The sequence below is a fragment of the Esox lucius genome, chromosome 9, assembly GCF_011004845.1.
Source record: "Esox lucius isolate fEsoLuc1 chromosome 9, fEsoLuc1.pri, whole genome shotgun sequence".
NCBI lineage: Eukaryota > Metazoa > Chordata > Actinopteri > Esociformes > Esocidae > Esox > Esox lucius.
Genome location: NC_047577.1, coordinates 12104505 through 12121034, shown reverse-complemented (window position 1 = coordinate 12121034; position 16530 = coordinate 12104505). Strand labels below are relative to the sequence as shown.

Here is a 16530-nt window from a genome sequence, read left to right as displayed (position 1 = left end):
TGTCATTACAGAACACAACGCCAGAGATAAGGGATCAGTAACCAACCGACTGCACTCTCACTGTGCTGCGCTGACTGGAGTCAAAAGAAGCTGAGGTATTTCGACGGAGACACACGCTGAAAGCGCTGGGTCCTGTCCCATCAATTCTGTCAAAGAAGCTAACGTAGGAGGATATCAGGCGGCCTATTAAGAAGGGATAGGTGTTGGAGGCATATTAATACGAACACGGGAGGGAGAAAGAACGGCACTTCAGTGCCTAACATATAGCTGTGTGTCCCCTCTTTACTATTCTTAGACTTTCACTCTTTCCCTCAAAGAGAGAGACGCGTGGCTGTCTATGGAGGAGGCAACAGAGGGGGAGCGAGACGTTTGGAGAGGCAGAGACGTTTGGAGTGCTTGCCTTTATCAAGGCGTGAGTGAGAGGGAGTCGGGAGATGGTTCCAGGAAGGGCGTTGGTGGATGAGTCCTTGTCGACGGGGTGAATACACCCAGTAGACGCTGCGGAAAGCTCCAGACCATGGAGGAGGAAGGCAGCATAAGTTTGGGCATTAGCACGGGCAAAATCTAAAATGTGGGGGGTGGTGGGGGATCGGGGGGTGCCAACTTCACATTGGGGAAGATTGTGCCTCTTATAGACCCTCCAACACCGCTTCCCGCAGCTTCTGGGCTCCCACGCAGAGACCAAGCATCCTGAGCTGCTGAGGCCAAGCCAGCGGCGGGAAGCACGGGGCAACGCACACACTCCGGTCACAAGCTACCGATCACAGCAGGGGCCCGCCGCGCCACCAAGCCTGACAAGAGAACGGGATAAACTGGGAAGAGGGCACACAGTCTTACCACCTAATCCAACACAGCACCACAAACAACTTCCTCCTGGGTCTCCCGGCTTCCAATCTATCTGGTAGAGTTAAAAAAAAAAAAAGGCACTCCATTCTGTATTTAATGTCCAATCTCTCTCTCTCTCACTTTCTCATTCTCTTTCCCTCAGTCTGGGTCTCGTTTGGTGTCTGTCTGTCTTGCTCCTTGGTTACCTGTCCATCTATTTCTCCAAACTCACTTCCATTCTCTACTTGCCATATAAAACAAACTGCCTCTGCCTCTACCCCCAGCCCCCAACCCCCACCCCAATTCTGCCGCACACAGGCATTCTTCCACACTCTCTCTGCCTTATTCCCAGTTGTTCCATTCACTTTACATGTCCCCTTATCAGTTTTACTCAGGTTAACCTCAGCCGCTGGCTGGTTGGCTGGCTGCTTGGCTGGCTGCTTGGTGAGACTGTGCAGAGAACACCAGATCGGAATAGATAAGTTACCACAGCTTCAAATGTAGTGCAGGCCTGCTGTTTCTTGTACCACGCTGGGACATCTCAGTTATTGGTCATGTGCTGCTTATTGAAACCCCTCCCTGGCAATCCCCTATCCCATATCCTCTCGACAGCCCTCCAAAAATGCAGGAATAGAATCAAGAGAGAGAAGACAGTGTCCTATACACTCTTCTAACTACTTCCTTCATCCTAATTCTTCTTCTCTTTCTAGTTTCTGTTGTTTTCTATTCCACATCCTTTCTCTGAATTATTACTGTACCTTAAAACAAACTGTTTAAATACACAGCAAATCCCAAAAGCTATGTCCAAAATGTACACACAGGTTGAGGTACAGTACTGATTACAACACTGGTTTCCTCCATTATCATGTCCCAGGGAGCAAAAAGGAGGTCAAACCGATAGGCTGCAAACAACAAAGACACAGGTGCTCACGTTAGCACAGGCGACAATAACACAACATTCAGTGGCAGGCAGTTACATATCAAGCTTCATATGGATATCACACCTCACACAGAGCAACAAACCTCTCTTTTGGATCAAACCTGGATTTAGATATTTATGCAGGTGCCTACCAGCTAGGCTCCCCTAACAGTTAAAGAATGATACATGCTCATTCCCTCACAACAGGGAATTATCAAAAACTGCAATAAAAATGTGCGATAGAAAGTTTGATTAAATTCCTGGTCTAAGACATGTTGACTGTGTTAATGAGGCAGTCAAGACCAAAGGGGTCTTTTGAGGTCCTACCTTGTACATTGCCAGCCCAGATCTCCTCTCTGCTCTTCAGAACTGGCATGATGGTGTGGTCTGGGTTTCAACTCCTCCTCTCATAGCCTCGGATGGAGGGAAGGATGGACAGATGAAGCCGTGCAGAGGGTATTAGATTAAAAGAGGGTTTACAGAAAGAGGCATGGACACCTGGGCTGTATAGCGTCTCAGATTGTGTTGGAGAGACCAGTTGATTATAGTAGCTGGAGTGTATTGTTGAACTAGCGATGGGAAAATATACTAAGAAATGTCCAATTATCAAGTATGGAATAAATAAATATAGCGCAGCTTTGATTCGGTGTGTTTTAGATTTTGAGAAGTCCAAATTCTAGTGTGTGTGTGTGTGTGTGTGTGTGTGTGTGTGTGTGTTTTACTGGGAACTCAGCAAAGAAAACTATAGATGACTAATGTAGAAAGACATGGAGAAGGGCGAGGCGCTCTCTCGTTCGTCTCTTGCCGCCCGATCATCCTCCCTTCTGGGTGAAACAGTGCGACGAGGTCTCCTCCAACAACTCCGTGTGTAAGTGTGTGGTGTGAACTCGGTTGCCGTGGCAATGCCGATATTGGAGCGCGTCTTCCTCCTTCCCTGCTTTTTCTGTTTCTTCTCTCACACTCCTCGTTTATTTATTCATCGTCATCCGTTTGTCTGTATGGCGGTTCTTCTGTTCTTCTCTTTGGAGACGAGATGAAGCGTCCGTTAACTACACACAAGTAGACAGGTTGAATGTTAGTCTCATACATGGTGAATGGTATTGCTCATATTGTCAGTTCCGTAAGAAGGCAAGGCTTCACAGCAAATGAATGCCCCGTGCTAATGCTTATACGCTGTACCGAACTGGCTGCTGTCACATATCATATGTCATAAGTTCCATATAAATCATAAGTTCCATATAACAAATTACATTCTTAGTTTAATACAAGACATGAACAGACAGTACGAAATGGACGCACAAAAAAGATTGTTCTTCGTTCATATTGTCAGTAAAACGATTAGTGGTGGTCGTATTCTACTTAAATTGAGTCACCAATTTCATATTTTTTTATGCGTGCAATATTAATTACATAACTTTCAAAATAAACCTGGGAGTCAGGCAAATATAGGTTCTGTGTTCCTCGCGGTATGACACTGGAAAGAGTTTATTAGGTTACAGATTATTTAACTTTACCGGGCTGTACAATTGCTCGGAAAAGAGAGTATTATGCTCCTTTCTAAAAATTATCCAAAGTCTTAGACTGGTGACATTATGATTGATACTGTTGTTAGACAAATAAAAATGCTCTAGCTCTTTGTCATCTCATGTAACACCCTGGTGCCAGGACCAGAGTGGGCATATTCGTTTTTAAACGCAGCTGTTTGTGTGACAAAAATATCAGTAGAGCTGGAAAGAGCGATACAAATATACTGAACTTCAAGACGCCGAATGAAAAAGTAGGCCTATTTACGTTATCATGACCTGGTTTAATTTTCATCATGCTTTCTAAATACTCTCGTAAAAATCCTACAGAATATCTACAGAACTAAGAACATTTGGCATAACAAACCGGAAACAAATTCAAGACACTTGATTACGTCTCCAAGATATAGGCATTTGACTTAAACGCCCACTAGTCTCTTGATTGTTTCTGCAATTTAGGCTATTCATTCTTTCATGCCCTCATCCTCACTTCACAATGTAGGCTATTCATTCTGCCCTCATCCTCACTTCACAATGTAGGCTATTCATTCTCTCATGCCCTCATCCTCACTTCACAATGTTGGCTATTCATTCTCTCATGCCCTCATCCTCACTTCACAATGTAGGCTATTCATTCTCTCATGCCCTCATCCTCACTTCACATTCCTTGTGATGGGCTGTGTCCTGTATTGGCCCTTCTGCCCTCTAGGAAGTGTGTGCGTGATTGTGAGTGTGATCGTGTGTGTGCGCGCGCGCTGGTTCGCGTGTGTCTGTCTGTGTGCGTGCGTGCACATTTCTGCCCTAGGAAATTTGTCAGAGGACATGACGGCGTGGGGAATTTTAATCCTGTCTGGCAGAGTGATAAATTATATATTCAACACATTTTATTTACCAAAGCCATCTTTCTCTCTGGCTCTTCCCAACTCTAATCAGCCCAAACTTCTACAGTATTATTTAAATAAATGTAATTTTCACCCGGGACAGAATATGAGACTGGGCCACTCAGGACCCCTCAAAACATCTTAGAAAGCCACACACTGTTTGAATGTTATCATTGGATTGAATGGGCGTTATCAGTGGTTATCAGCCTCATAGATATGGGTCAGAAGGTGCCTGCTACGCCTACTGGTAGGCTCAGAAGGCTGTTATCATCCATTTGCATGGTAAATCACGGATAAATACACGAGAAGACTCCAGATCCAATCCCAGACGAATTCAGGTCGCTGCTACAGGTAAGACCATTAAAATGGGTTAGGGTTAGGGTAAGTCAACTGGGTTAAAATGAGAGCCTTTAAACTGTAATGATTTCGTCAATACTAAATTATCTAAATACTAAAGTAACCATGCGAATGGATGATAACAGCCTTCTGAGCCTACCAGTAGGCTAGCAGGCCCCTTCTGACCCATATCCATGAGGCTGATAACCACTGATAACGCCCATTCAATCCAATGATAACATTCGAACCGCCTGAAAGCCATTCGTTTATGACTCTGACACACAGATTAGTCAAAAATATACCTCTAACCCATGGTTGGTTTTTTTCTGAACAATGAGGCAGGTTTTCCTTTAACTACTTACCTGGCCTCTGCCCCTTTCATATTTATCTTTAACCTGACCAACTCTCCCAGTCCCTGTGGATGACTAGTATGATGCTGCCCTCATATTGCCTTTAGAGTTGTGCAACGTTGGTCACATAACGACATGTAATTCACAGCAGTGTTTGCCATCAAAGGTGCTTCCACTGAGTATTAACCCTTGGGTGTGGAGACGTCCGCCACCAGTACCTGCTCATTCTGATTTGTCCAGTCATCTGGAAATATTTTTTTCCTCTCGATTTTTTCACATTGAGAGAGTGAGGTGGGTTATGTAGATCTGTCAGGAAAGAAATGTTTGAGCTCTTTTTCGATTTTACGGCAGTAGAATGGGAAGACTGCAGGTGTGGGGAACTTACACTAGCGGGTTTACTCACCCACGTTCTCAAAATATACACATCCCCAATAGGGAAACTCACAAAGCATAACAGTTACTGCTATACAATCGAAAGCCATTCCGAAACAAAGCCTAATAATACAAAATTAATATATATTTAATAGACTAAATAACTAAAATAGATGTCAAATGTTTTTGGTTGGTAGAATTGGCAATAAAAATCCAGCCGTACACTACTTTAACACATAGATAATCTCATTACACTGGACAGCTTCGTTCCAACATTAATCCTTTATGGACTTGAATGGGGGAGGAGACGGTGGATGGATGCATCCTTTGAGTAAGAGGAAGCAAGACACCACATTTCCAAAACAGACCTTGTGTATTATGAATAAGAGCTCACCTCTCAAAACGTATTTTACTCGCCTAGCAGAGTGACATCCCTCATCACCGTGCCGCTTTAAAAGCCTATCTGAATCATTTAGACAGTTTGGGTTTATAGAACAGTACCCTAACATTAACCCCATTAAACTTTGAGCCTACTTCATCTCTGATAAGGTAGACAAAGCAAAAAAAAAAAAAAAAGCGTTATGTAAGTCAAGACTTTAAAATTATATAAAATTGAATTATATTTGGCATCTGTTAAGACCAATTGACATTCATTTAGCTATGCTCCAATCTTTCTTCATCCACTGATGATCAGAATCAGAGTTGAAACTATTGGATATTTTGTATAATCTTAGAAAATATGGAAGGTTGTTGATCAAATATAACTAAACTGTGGCAATTATCTATGAACACCATAGGGACCTAGATTTGCCAGTTGTTGCCATACATTATTACAAACGCATTTTTTGAGTAATATTTTAAAGAATCTTTGATTGATGATTCATAGAAATTATGTAAAAGGGGCTTTAGAATACATTTATGTGTTGGCCAATGGGAACTGTGACCAAGGGATTATTATGGGTTAGTACCTGTCATCAAGAATCAAGCTTAGAGTAAACTACCAGGAGCAAACAACCAAGAGTAAACTACCAAGAGTAAACTACCAAGAGTAAACTACCTAGAGTAAACTAACAAGAGTCAACTACCAAGAGTCAACTACCTAGAGTAAACTAACAGGAGTAAATTACCAAGAGTAAACTAACAAGAGTCAACTACCAAGAGTCAACTACCTAGAGTAAACTAACAGGAGTAAATTACCAAGAGTAAACTACCAAGAGTAAACTACCAGGAGTAAACTACCAAAAGTAAACTACCCGGAGTAAACTACCAAGAGTAAACTACCTAGAGTGAACTAACAAGAGCATTCTCTGGATCCAGCCTAAAGATATGCACTTGTTAGGGAGGTCCAAGCACCCCCTCTGACTGGTGCATGACTCACTCACATGAATCCTCACAGTGACCGTAGAGAAAAACTGCAAGGGGATGAAAAAATATAGCTAGTGTAATACATGAAAAGATAACAGTGATCAAACAAACTAGCGATAACGCAGCCGAAATAGACCAATTACATTAAACAGTACACTCTAACTGGACATGCCACTATCTGCTGGAGCCTATTAATTGAGTTACTGAACATAAAACAGTGTTCGTGGATTGAGAGATGAGGGGATGGGCTGACTACACACTATGTCCATAATATATCTGCAATAATAATGGAATGGTGTTTCACAATTACTCGCCAAAACATACTTACAAGGCCACATCCTAAAATACTTTGTCTTTTAGTCAAATGGAAAAGGTACACCCTCATCCTCCTCCCCTGGGGTCAAGAAATGTTACACCGTCACCTTGCCTCAAACAATAGCAGACACGGGCAAGCAATATCCCTCACTCATTTCCTGATTGCTAGCATTCAGTTTGATTTCTGTTTAAGCTAGGAAATAAGCATTGAATAGTGTAATCACATTTTTATATTTTTAAGATCTGGTTTATAAAAAAAAAGCTTTTGTAAGTTGGTCAACCAAAAGTGAGAGTGAGTTTAGCGAGTGCGCTGTAAGCAGAGAGTTGGTTTAAATGTGAACTGGTGTAGCTGCAATTCAGCAAACTTTTGCAAACTAGGAGCTAATTGAAATATTATATTAATTACATTAAATTGTCATTTAAATTTCTTTACTCATTAAACCCTCTATATATACATATATATGTATATATAAGGGGTGTCAATGAGTTATAACATTTAAATAAATATACATATATATATATGTATATATATTTAACACATAGACACACACACACACACGGGGGCGGTAGGTAAAATAGTGGTTGGAGCCTCGGACCAGTTACTGAAAGGTTGCTAGTTTGAATCCCTGAGCCAACAAGGTGATCTGTTGATCTATTCTTGAGCAAGGTAGTTCAGTCTAACTGCTAAAGTTTCACTGTCAACAATGCCTAATCCCTGGCTGTGAACCAACTCTCCAAGGTTGTTTCAAGGGGAGAGGGATTTGCACAAAATAAAATCAATTGCACACCGGCACACTTGCATGTGTGTGGGTCAGGACAAATATAACCACCAGGTGTTTGACCTTTGACCCACACAGACACACACACGCACACACACACACACACACACACGTACATCGACTTACATGCAAGCATGTAAACAAACACACGCACTCTCTTTCCAAAATGTTACACATCCAGTGCGAGAGAATTCGCTGTTATTGTTTAAAGCACTTTGGAAAAAGACTGATGTGCTTTTCACTGTAGAAACATGGAATGGTTAATGAAATACTACATGTACATCTACTCATTTGAAATGTTTTTCTTGATAGTATATTTTTTGAGAAACTTTTAACTGTATATGTACCTCTCTCTTAGACAAATGGGTTATTTTACATTTTTTAGTAAAATGGAAGAAATACCTATATCTTTTAAAAAAAAAATATGATACAGTAAAAAGTATGCACTGAGATCTGAATGTACATAATTTACATTTTATATTTTAGTCTGTTCTTTTCCAGAGCCATTTAAAGTTAATTCACTCAAGATCGCTACATCACACAAGGATGTGAGTTAAATAGATAATGTACAAACATTTCATTCCAGCTAAAAATGTATGGTTTTAATACACATATACAACCTATTTATAAAAATCTGAGAATTGCAGAATTTAACATGCACACACAGTGTAGTGTTTTGAAAACTTTTTCACACACAGACAAAATATACACACCCCTACATGCAAGCAGACTTGCATATGAACTCAGTTCAATCCACTACTCACCTAAATAACTTGTGTCTGTAACTCATTATTAATTTAGTGGTGATCAGAGGAGCGAGACAACAGTAAAGACAGAGCTGTCACTTAAAAACACAAAACACGTAGATCGTTCCTTAGTCCTTCACGGTGAAATCCCAAACAAAGAAATAAACACGGGGCACTTGTTTGCATATGAACCCCTTTCGGATCCTCAAGAAAAAGGAAAAAATGCTAAAGTTGCAGATGTAAATGCCATTGATTGATCGGAAATATGTATTGTAAACTGAGTGTTTCCAATGATTACATGAGAAAGTGACTCTTAATTAACTGGGGATGGTGATGTCTGAAGAGGTAGGCTCACCCCCATGGGATATGGCACTGAGATGCAGGGTAGAAGCATCATGAAGAAAAGAGGGGAATATGACAAAGAGCGAATGACAGCAATGAGATGAACAGTAAATTCTTCTGCTTGATTGCTATTCTTATCAGTCTAAGTCTGTCACTATCTCCAACCTAGACACACATAAACACAAACACACACACACGCACAATCAAAACAGTCACCTTATGTACGTGTTACTATTATAGATGGAAGATGAGATGAAAAACAACAGAAAGAGTGGAATCGCTTTGGGAAAATACACTGAGAATTGTCCACCTTAAAGAAATAAGGAGAGGCTTTACTGCATGACAGACGCTTGAAACACGTCAAATTTAATATCAAAAGAGAAATTGTTATGTGAGGTATATGGGGGCAGTGGAACACACATGACCGACTATCTGAATAAAATAAATCATGAATGACGCATTAAAGATGATGGTCTAATATAATATCTCATCCAACTATGGCAGCTTTCAAGTAAGCAGTCCTAACACACTGCCAAATCACAGACGTCTAAGTCAAACATGATGATAACTGACGGCTAAACGTGATCATCTTGTGCTCATGTTCCAATAAAAGCATTAAGTGACTTTAGACAACAGGTACATATGAAAAATTAAATGCTTTCTTTCATATATATGTAAATACATATGTAAGCTATATATAATATTATTAAATACACATAAATAAGGTGAGACAGAAAAAAATTATGAAATTACAGGAGAGACGGATAACTAGATTCCTCAAAGACAGCAATTAAAAATGGATGAAGTTTGTCTGAACGGACGTGGAGAAAGAATGGGTGGATGATATGAGATCTGATCAACCAACTGTCTGAACACCACCAAATACATTTTCTGTCCTTTCACCATGGTTTGGCACGTGCGTGTGTTTTATGTATACGTAAAGCACACACAAATACACACAGAGAGACAGGAAGACACTAAACAATTGTAAACCTACCTAGAATTACCTATAAAGAATCCCGCAAAACTGTGATGCATAGGATGTGGGTGAGAGGGGACCAAAAGAAGAAGAGGAGGAAAAGGGGGAAAAAAGGAGTCATTGATGAAGAGTTGTTGTTTAGTTGTTGTCTCTTTGTTTAAAAAAAAAAAAAAAAAAATCAGTCCAAGTTCATTTACATCTGAGTTTAGAGACAGAGACTGGAACAGGAGAGGAATGGCGTGAGGAGAACAGAACTGGTGGAGAGGCTGAAGAGGACAAATATAACAAATGGGAAAAGGGTTGAGGGTACAAGTAAGGAAATAAAGGTGGAAAGGTATGGAATGATTTTGAGGGAGGAAGGAAAGAGTGGAGAAGGGAAAGCAAAAAGGCCAATAAGAACTCCTCCCTCTGTCTCTTTTCTCTCACTCATAAATAGAGGAAATTGTACACCAGGTAGATGGAGAAGTAGATGAGCAGGCAAATGATGGAGAGAGCAAATATATGAAAAGATGAAGCACCTCCCAGCACCACGATCAGGAAGAGAAAAAACATAAAACGAAAGAAAAAATTGAATACTCCAAAGCCTTCCGTTTTGGCTGTTTGAGTAGGGTGAAAGCAGGGTAATTCGTAAGCTCCCCCTCTCCAACTGTTAAAAATCTTCTTCCTTTTCCTCCAGAAACAGGAGCTTTCCAGTTAGATGAGATGTAAGCCTTCTCCAGCCCAACTATTAAATGTGTCAAATAGGCAGCATGGTGAGGTAGACTAGAGAGAGTGTAAAACTGGCACCTCTATTTGCCTTAGAAATGCAGAACTCAGACTGCGCTCATACACTCTCTACCCCCTCCTTCACCAGAAAGAGAGAGAGTGAAAGAGAGAGAGAGAGAAATGTGGAGGTGGGTCCCTCTATAGGATTTTTAATTAAAAAAAAAAGGATTCAGGGTGACAAACGTAGAAGGCAACCTCATATAATTTAGAAGAGAATGTCTCCCCCTATTGTCAATAATAAACACCTCCTACCTGCTATGTGTTTTCTGTTTAGGTAACTGCATTTCAATAAATAACCCCAACACTCCTCAACCCCGCCCCCACCCCCCCCCCCCCCAACTAATTACAGTTTATTATAACAGTACCCCACCCAGGCCCAATAAGTACAATTGTGCAAATATCAGATCCTTTTGGGAACCATCAGGGCCTTCTACACCTTCAGAGATAAAAAAAGAAAATATCGATTTTTTTATATTATTTAATAATTTGTATTGATTTAATCTTTTCAATAATTCTAATGGTCTTAAGTTTGGGTCAGGGGGAAGAATATCAAATAAGATTTTTTTTTCATTGGTGGTTTCTAGGCATCTCAGCCATGGTTAGGTCTTCAGGATCTTGACAGAAAGAATCTGCCATTCAATAGTATTAGAGTGGCATTTTCAAATGAATCAACTGATCACAGTTTGACTGGGCTAGGGGTTTCCTTGTTTGAGCACGCTTTTTGAGCTGACTGACATTGGCAGGTCTACAGCAGATGTTTTTTCTATCAGCCAGGCAGATCTGTTTTATAGAATGTGCCTAGCCTATTTGGAGTGGATATGGTCACAGTTACTTTGGGAAGTTAGTGATCACCTCATTTGTGTCCATAAGTGTTGTAGTTATGTTGGTACAAGTGTTTCATATCTTGGTCAGTGCACCTTATTCTGAGAAAGGATACTGTTGACTTGGTGCCAAATCACAGGCCGGAGTAGGCTGTAAGTACAGTAAATGATCTGCATCCCATAAAAACAGTTGCTAAGCAACCACATGCTGAGGTTAGATTTAGGGTCAGGTTAAGGGTTAATGTTAGTGTTAGGATAAAGGTTAAGGTAAGGATTAGCAGATAGTTAGTTCAAATCTGTACTTCCACTGATCATGCACATAGCACTCCTCTCCAGGCACACAACATTCTTTTCCTCACTATGCAAAGAATCTATCCCTGTTGCTCCATACAATAAACACAAAACAATTTAAGAAACTACTTCTGTAATTATTTTGACTACCATTTGCTTTTGAAGCAGGCTTTCTGAGAAAAAGCACTCCCTATTTCAACAGCAAGTCATAGGCTGTGCTGGTGATTAGGCAAACTGTTAAAATGCTCAGCACTCTAACCAAATTACACACTCCACACCAGTTCCCATGCGCTCGTTCTCTGGCTATGGCTTGTTTGATTAATTTACAATGTCCTAAAAAAGCTGTGATTTACTCATATTAGAGCTAGATAATATGTCAGGTACATTAAGTAAATGAGTAATTCTGTGATTTTTTCTAGAAAAAATTATCTAGGCATTTCACCCAACAGAAGCCCGAAGTCTAATATTCATGAATAGGCACTGTTTGGTCCAGTCTAGACCAGACTTGATTTGACCTAAATAGCAATCTATATATTACAGAGTTTTAAGAATGTACTGTAATATTTGTAATAAGAGTGGTGCCGTGACCCAGATTGTCGGTTTGGCTGGTTTGGACTTCGACATATATGTTTCACAGGTTTGGACAGCAGATCATAGCATATTGCCATGCAGCACAACAATGAAAAGTAAGTACAGCACTGTAGCGTTCAGCACAGTAAAGAAGGTTATAATACAGCTGTAATGTTCTGTATTGTATGCCCTCAACCTAACTGTACTTCAAGCGTACTGTACTCTATTGCATAAAACACTCACGGAAAACACTCGAGGGCAGCAGGTAACTTAACAATCAGAGCACCGGACCAGTAAAAGAAACGGATGGATCAGATTTCTGAGCCGACAAGTTGAAAATGAAGTCTGTCCTTGGGCAAGACAGTTTAACTCTAATTGCTTTTGGGTTGGCAAGAAAAAAATATCGGATCCACTGCTTGTGATCCCACCTTCCGAGGGTGCCTCGAAAATTGACAAATAACACATTTCTGCATTACATATAGAGTAATACAGCTAGTACATATGTGAAATAGGAAAAAAAAACAGGCTGTCATTATTATCATATTGAACGCTACTGTTGCAATAACATACCAAAGAGTGTGATTGTGTACTGTGCTGCTCAAACTTGTCAAACAAAGCCCATGTACTATGACTTGTGCAAATATGGTCTGGTCCAGGACAAGCAAATAGATAACTTACAGCCATGGCTGCATTTTACATATTGGTGGTCCAAACAATTGAATTCATCACTCTGGTTAGAAAGGCCATGTCCTACCAACTAAGCTAAATACGACTATAACACACTACTCAAAACTTTTTAATCAAATTGATTAAAAAACAGCAAGAAAATTACATTATACTCAAAACCATATTATTACTCATAAATTATGGTTTGCCCTCAGATGCCACACAAAAGCATCAAATACAATGAGACTACTGAATACCATTGCACAGAGCTGAGAGGAATACAAACTTTTTTCTTTTTTTTTAGTATTAATGAATCAATAACCATAAGAAGATCCCCTACTTATGTTGCACTTTAAACATTACACATTATACACTACAGTGGAAATTATGTCTAGATTATATGCTGAAGTGTACTGAAAATACACGTTTATTTATCATACATTTATTTGCATGAGGGATTTTGCACTGTAATTTGCAGACACTTAAAATTGTCATAAAAATAAATGCTTATTCTGCCTCAGCATCCAGTCTCTTATCTACATTTTTATATGTAGCCTTGAAAGTCTGTCTATGTACCTTGAAAAATGCTATTGTCTTGAATTATTCATCTGGACTGGCTTTCACTAAACGTCTAAAGTTGTTTTTGACAAACATGTTCATAATGGATAGTTCTTGGCCTTAGAAATCGTGAATGTGCAACCACCATTAACTGTGGTTTTCTAATTCTACATAAAGGAGAGTAAGTGCATGGCTACCATATACATTTAGATACATTTGACAGAATATAAATACAATTCATCAAACTAGTTTTTATTATGTTAGCAAATGTAAGAAAACTTCAGACAAAATGGGCCAAGTAAAATAGAATTAGACCTTGAAAGGGGTGCATGGTCACTATTTGTGTATGGATTGTGCCAATTTGGTGTGGTTTGAGGGAGTTTGTGCTTTGACGGCGTTTACCTGATTCGTTTTTGAGCTTTTTTTTTCACTTAAATTTGCATAGCCCAAATGTGGAACTTAACTGTGATTGCTCAGACGTTTTACATCTTATTTCAGAACGTCCCTCTTTCTGGAGAACAGTCAAGAAACCTACAGGTCAACACTGGGGAGTGCTTCTACTTTGTATTTTTCAAACCTCTGATTCATGTTTAAACCAAAAAGTATATCAAAAAATCTAAAAAGTATGCTATTGATTAGAATTTTTACAAGAACTTATTATTTAACCTAAATTATTTAATTGTCCAGAGATTAAAAAAACATTTCAAGAAATTCAATACTTCAATTTAGATACTAGAATGTAGCCTACTTACTGAAATGTAATTAAAACTGCAAGTAGCACTGAGCAGGTTTCAGCATTCGGCTGCTACGACCCTTATTGCACCACGTTTGTGCTGAGAGGCGCATTCATTATGTCCTTATGTCACGTCGCATTGATGTGTTTTCATGTTCAACATTCCCAGTGTGGTGAGCTTGTAAGGAAAGCCACTTAGCATGGCATTGGATGAGAGGTTGGTTCTCTTGTATGCCCATGCATGTTTGTGTCATTTTGTGCTTTTTTATTTCACATAATATTGCAAAACAAATACTTTAACGGTATACTATTATTGACAAAAATTACAATCATCATTTTAATAATAGGTGGCTTCTAGTTTTGGGAGCTGACATTAACGATGCTTGGATGGTTTAAAAAAGAAGAGCCTAAGAGTGTTTATGCTTTGTTTCAGTTATGCGGGGTTGTGTGTGCTATTTTCAAGCCCTATAGTGCAATTCAAACCAAACTTTAAGTAGCCCTTTAAAAGTAATTAACCCTGTTCAAATTCTGATCATCAATATCGCTGCAGCGTCAGTAGAATGATATGACCATGCCACTGACCCAACCCAACCAAATGACCCAACCACCCCAGCACTCATCGATGGCACTGAGGTGGAGTGTGTGTCCAGCAGCAAATTCCTGGGTGTCCACATCTCCAAGGACCTCTCCTGGACCCTCAACACCTCAGCCCTGGTGAAAAAGGCGCTGCAGCGCATGTACTTTTTGAGGAGGCTGAAGAGGGCCCGCCAGTCTTCCAAGATTCTTGTGAACTTTTACAGCTGCACAATCGAGAGCATTGTGACTAACTGCGCCACAGTGTGGTTTGGTGGATGCTCCATAGCCGACTGGAAGGCCCTGAAACAGGTGGTGAAGACCGCCCAGCACATCGCGGGTACCCAGCTCCCAACCATTGTAGACCTCCAGTGCAAGCGGTATCTGCGTAGGGTGCACGGCATCACCACGGACACAAGCTGTTAGCCCTCCTACCATCAGGCAGGCAGTACAGGTCTCTTCTTTCCCGCACCAGCAGGCCCAGGAACAGTTTCTTCCCTACTACTGTAACCCTGCTGAACTCTGTACCCAACACTAACCAGATCCACCCGCCCACCGCTCAGTATTGCTTCTCAGGGACCTTGTTGCACTACTCCCTCTGTCCTACTGGAGTCTGACACTGCTTTGCAAAGTCTGATAAGGATGTTTTCTGTTGCTACATTTACATGTCTACCTTGGGAACCTCACTGCTGCTATGCCTGCATTTCAGTTGCATGTACTACCTTCAATATGCCTTCTTTGCACATTTAGTATTGCCATTTCAACTTGCATTTTCCTTCATTGCACATCTATACATCTCACTTGTTACATGCATTATACTTAATCCTTAATCATTTTCAGCCCTCTATTTGCACTTCTGGTTAAATGCTACCTGCATTTCATTGTACTGTACTTGTACTTTTCAATGACAAAGTTGAATCTCATCTAAAAACAAAACCTCTATACTGCACCTAGAAAACATACCTTAATTTCCCAGATAGACTCATTTTATGGCTTATGATTGTATAAATATATATATTTTTAAATGTAGACCAAAAAGCTTCCAGAACTAAAACAGAACCAGACTAGCCTAAATGAAATCCTTATAAAAGTGCCATATTAACCAGCTGTCTCTTTTCCCTTCGACAGCTTTTCTGGGAATTCTTTGAACACATCAATGCACCAGCTGTGGAATTTCATGCTTCTGGGACATATCTACTGGTGCTTCATACATAGCACGTCTTACAGACAGGACAATGGCGGCAAATGCACAAGTGCGACCCTTTCATACCACAAGTGACACTCTAATGGATGCGTGGAGGGGGTGGACATAACAGCTTATGTATGCTTTGAAGGAATACAGATTTATTGGTGGTGGATTTCTGAATGTCTGCCACCCTCCGGATCTCTTCTGATGCAGCCTCAGAAACGTCTATGAAGCAACTGCAGGTGCCAAGACTTTTTAAAGAAAGAAGATTATTTGTTTTTTGTGAGGCAACAAAAACAGAGTATATAAAAGGAATTATAAAATGGCTTTGTTTGCATATCTAAAACTGAATCTTATCTGTTCCACAATGTATACATCACCCCATGCCCCCCGTCCAAAAAATACAAAATCTGAAAGTGTGTTCCATACTTGTATTTGTTTCTCAATTGCAATATAATATTATGCTCCGATCTGATTATAATAATTGTTTGCTCTATTAGCGTTTTCTCTGTGTGCTATTTCAGAGGCTACATTAGTATGAATGCAAAAATCTGATATGGGTCCCATAAAAACAAATGAATTCTGTTCTTAGGGTGGTCGTGTAAACATAACATAGCTGAAGACATCTACACTTA

At 40.1% G+C, this 16530-nt stretch overlaps 1 protein-coding gene across 1 annotated transcript in view; it reads right to left on the bottom strand.

The window, feature by feature from the left end:
* The window catches only part of grin2bb (glutamate receptor, ionotropic, N-methyl D-aspartate 2B, genome duplicate b), an 86811-nt gene extending 77413 nt beyond the window's left edge, over window positions 1-9398 (bottom strand). Inside the window, 2 exon segments of the mRNA XM_034294507.1 lie at window positions 2072-2793; window positions 8430-9398. Coding sequence (XP_034150398.1) covers window positions 2072-2080 — 9 coding nt within the window. The 5' untranslated portion in view covers window positions 2081-2793; window positions 8430-9398.
* Between the last annotated feature and the right edge of the window lie 7132 nt (window positions 9399-16530).